This window comes from Perkinsus marinus (genome assembly GCF_000006405.1).
Source record: "Perkinsus marinus ATCC 50983 genomic scaffold scf_1104296939202, whole genome shotgun sequence".
Lineage (NCBI taxonomy): Eukaryota > Perkinsozoa > Perkinsida > Perkinsidae > Perkinsus > Perkinsus marinus.
The window spans coordinates 51,908-56,131 of NW_003213258.1; the positions used below are offsets into that span (position 1 = coordinate 51,908).

A 4,224-nucleotide genomic window follows, 5' to 3' on the forward strand; every position below is an offset into this window, starting at 1 on the left:
CAAACTAGGGACGTTCTCAATATCAGGTCTAAAGCATCTGCTGCATATTCGCTTGGTCATTTTGTTCTCGATTAATTATTTCTGTGCCGACTAACATAGTGGGGAGTGAGCATATCCTGCTCATGATGTTAGTTATGGTGTATACTCCCTTCTGTGGAATCCTTGACAACTTGAACTCAACAACAACGCGATAGCGAACGAATGAGAGCGAGCTACTATCAGTAGTTGCACGTCTCTTCTGGAGTAATCTGCTTAACTTAACTATCGGAAAATTTGAGTTGGATGTGACACCACAACGTAATAAAGTACGACGGGGGGGACCGTTGTCGGCATACCCTTGTCGTTATGAGCTTCTCGGCACTTGGCAATATCATCATGGAGCCCTCATGTGTACAGAGGATAGATGCTCAGTGCTTGGTGTCAACATACGTAAAGAAAAAATCGAAAATAAGAACGAAACTATGCGTCTAACTCACTCCGCTACCGTATAGGATACCACGGTAGATCAATCCTCGATGACCTAGAGCATATGGTACAGGCACATTCTTCCTGAATAACTCCCGATTTCAACCTCCTGACAATTAGCGCCTGTCGGGCAGTGCTGAAAAGAGGAAAACTTGTCAACCTCCATCAGAGGCTCCCAAACTCCTTACAGCTTCAATACTGCACAACAAGAAGCAACGCTCCAGAGGCGCGCAAGACTCTTTGTAGATGTCGAAATACGTCGGGCAGCCGGCGGTAGTTATGTGACAGTCCTTCGCACATATAGCCCACTCAATTTTACCCTGGCCGTTCTGAAGACAAACGTTAGATAAGAATAGCGCACATCGTTCGCTCAGAGCGAACATGCTGAATGTAAAGCCTTAGGCGAGGAGCTAATGAACATATGAAATTTCTGAGGAAATTTCGGGAAATTCCGGTACATTTTTACCCTACAGTAAGGTCCCTACTTTGTATATAAACTCCTAATAGGAGTAATTATAGTATAATTAGTGAGGAAACTCCTAGGGTCAGCTCAGGGAGCTGACATATATTACAACACTGCTAATGACACTTACGTAAGCAACGATCTTATCGTTAGCGCCACAGTCACAGTCGTTATTCTCGCAGTTGTTGATGGGCCTCCCGTAACAAGCACCATCTGAGTTCGCAAGTCGTAGTCATTCCGAAGAAGTTTCCTTCTTACCTGGGTAGGTTGGACGTGGATGGTTGTGGCCCGACTGAACGTTGCTGAAGAGAAGACGTCACCAAAGCTCTCAGCACACGTCCCCACTCACCTAATGAGGCCCGCGATACACAAGATGCTGAAGATGCCCATGATCTTTGTCCAGTGCTGGGTGGAAAGTGATACCTTCGTACGCATTCATCTTTTTCATCCGCGTGCTTTTGTGCGGGTGGAGGATGAGCTGTACACTATGATGAATATACCCAGGCTAGCATTGTAGCCGAGGTATGAACTGCACATCAACTCTGTCGAAGAAACTCGCTAATGAGTAGCCTCTCGCGCTTTCTAGGACCCGGATACGCCGCTGGCACCTTCTTAGTTCTTGTGCGCCTGCATTCGTTTTCACGTGTGACCGCACAATTGCTGCTGGTTGCCAGTGTCGTAGCGGCCGCCCTATATATGGTTCTTGTGGGAGGCTTCCATAAGAACTCTACTACACCGGACATTATTACGCCTACGTTTCCCTAGATATTCGAAACCCACGGATGAAGGGGACAATACAGATACTCAGTGTGTATTGCTTGTCCGTATATTACACATCTCAAATTGTCATCAGGCGGAAAATTCTTCGATGTAGATATCCACAATGTTCTATAAGCTTTTTTTATTTGCTACTGTTATTTTTTATGTCATCTGTGGAATCCAAAGTAACAAGCCGGTATCAGTTGGGAGGACATTTTCCAATATCGGCTTAGTTCGCTTTGTTGACATTAATATTCCAATAGTGAGTGTCTTATACACTTGCGGTAAATCTCTCTTACATTGTGATGAATATTCTTTCCGGTCAGCAATTGGTTTCTCAATAAGAAGTTCAACCAAAGAAAGAGTAACCAAGCGATGTTGACGAGATGGCCGTTGGCGAACTCTGCGATTCATGGCGGTGTCCAAGTCCAACGGGTTTGTAAGTACTGCCACACGACACGACCAGCCTGAGAGTAGTTGTGGAGCTCCATCACCACTCTCGTTGTTAGTTCCCGTACGCAGGTGAATACGATCAAGTGGAATCTTGATCATTCTTTGTGTCAGTGGCTCTCTTTAGAGCTACTGCGCATTTATCCAAGAAATGCTTGCCTATTCAATAGGCCGGAACGTTCGTATATCTGCTGGCGTGAGTATTGATGAACCACCTCGTAAGAAGTAAGTGGAATCCAATCTTATAAAACCTCTTATATCATCAACGACTACCGCAGCTTGTGCTATGTCTTAGCTAAGATATGAATGGAAGTGAAATAACACAAAATGAGGATACGAACCTAGAAGATCTTAGCTGAGATCACCACCCTTCCTAAAGCGCCTGTCCGTGTTTACGGCGGCGCTGTGCCTACCGTGACAGGTCTTACCGTATCCTCTAAGCTCGAGTTCTCCAGCTCGGAAAAGTGAGCACTTGAACGTGCTCCAGCACTTCGCTGAGTTTCTGTCCCATTGCGGATCCTAAATCTTCCGCCGATGATTGTTCACTTCCGCGCCCTCAATTTTCAAGACTGTGCATTCCTATTCACCCTCCAGCATTTAGGAGCCCTCGACAACACAAAAAACGAAGGTATGAACACCGAACGAAGAAAACTACATCGAACTAGCCGTTCGTTAACCGCACTCACACCTAAGTATAAAACAGATTATCACGGCACACTGAAAATGGGAAGAGTTTGCCAGCAGATGAATAAGCTTACAAGGTGACCACGACGACCAATATACCAACCAATACATATTGGCAAATCCTATTACTACTAAAACCGAACGCACCATTAGGCAATTCCGTAGTAGTACTAGAAGGAGCTGCCGTAGTCGGCGAGGAGGAACTCTGCGAGGTGCTGCTGATCGTAGTAGTAGTACTAGTAGGCGGTTGCGGAGTAGTAGTGGTAAAATTGTCAAACGTATTGTCAAGTACCCAGGCCAAGCGGACTGCACCTTTTGCGAGCTGTTCCTTGACAGTTTCAATTCTACTGGTGTAATATCCCATCAAAAGACCATCATCATTGCCAATCTGCGAGCCGTCAACATTCACATACGCTTGATTACAAGCTAGTGTAGCCGATTCTTGCACCATCTCATTCACGCATACATCAATACCAAGACTCTCACATTTACTCTTCCAGGAAGGAACCTTCCCAGCGTACTTCCCACCGGAGGCCAACCCTCGTCCGATTTCATCAGCTGAGACACTCCAATACTGCGTGCGGTCCTTATTATAATCAGCATCTTGCTGAATATATGGACCTGGGTAAAGTTCTCCTTCATATTCATCGATCAATTTTTCACCCCAAACTTTATGAAGATTTGTTTTCTCATAATCCGCGAAATTGATCGCAACACTGATCGTATTGCCTCCCAAATCAGTGTACCTTCCAGCGTTGAGCGGCTCGTGGACATCCCCCATAAAATGCACAAGAAATTTCACAGCATCTTGCCGTTGTTCCTTCGTTAAACTAGTATTAGTCAACTGTGCCGTATAATTTTTAATAGCGCCCGCAACACATACGTTGTTCGGGCAATCTCTCGCATATACAAATTCACAATCATCAACATTGGCATAATGCAGCGGTTTAGACCAGGACCATTCACCACTGTTATTTCCATACAAAATGCTGTCAGCCCAACTCGCCGAAGTTGCCAATCGATATCCTTCTCCCATAATATCATAAACCCATTTCCTTGCTTTACTCGACATACGCGTATCGGCGAGCTCGGCAACTACAGCGTGGCCGTCCGGACCCCAGCAGGATGCTTCTCGCACGAAGAAAAGTGTAATAACAAAGACAAGTGTTGGCATCATAATAAACGAGTTGCAAAATTGTTAACTACAAACAATATGTGATTGGTGACAACAGGAAAATTCTGAGGAAATTATTGTTGTTTTTTCGCACACTTCTACCCAATTTGTTTTAGGAAACTCCCAAGCTCAGCTGAGTCAAGCGAATATATATTCCTCCAACATTGATTACAAATATGATGAACGTCACGTCCGAAAAAAATCGCAAAATACTTTTTCCCGGAAAAAA

At 44.9% G+C, this 4,224-nt stretch overlaps 3 protein-coding genes across 3 annotated transcripts in view; all 3 read right to left on the reverse strand.

Moving 5' to 3' along the window:
* Pmar_PMAR021349 (hypothetical protein) overlaps positions 1-60 on the reverse strand; it is a gene marked incomplete at both ends in the record, with an annotated part of 753 nt that extends 693 nt beyond the window's left edge. The window contains one exon of the mRNA XM_002782534.1: positions 1-60. Coding sequence (XP_002782580.1) covers positions 1-60 — 60 coding nt within the window.
* A 132-nt stretch (positions 61-192) lies between these two features.
* Positions 193-1,318, reverse strand: Pmar_PMAR021350 (hypothetical protein; the record flags this gene model as incomplete). The annotated part of the gene is made up of 5 exons (XM_002782535.1): positions 193-601; positions 654-794; positions 1,059-1,141; positions 1,187-1,230; positions 1,278-1,318. 5 exons carry the CDS (start codon positions 1,316-1,318, stop codon positions 521-523), a joined length of 390 nt encoding a protein of 129 aa, XP_002782581.1. The 3' UTR covers positions 193-520.
* A 1,573-nt stretch (positions 1,319-2,891) lies between these two features.
* Pmar_PMAR021351 (Nuclease PA3, putative) lies at positions 2,892-3,995 on the reverse strand (the record flags this gene model as incomplete). Its single annotated transcript, XM_002782536.1, has 1 exon — positions 2,892-3,995. The coding sequence occupies one exon, from the start codon at positions 3,993-3,995 to the stop codon at positions 2,892-2,894; it is 1,104 nt and encodes a 367-aa protein (XP_002782582.1).
* Between the last annotated feature and the right edge of the window lie 229 nt (positions 3,996-4,224).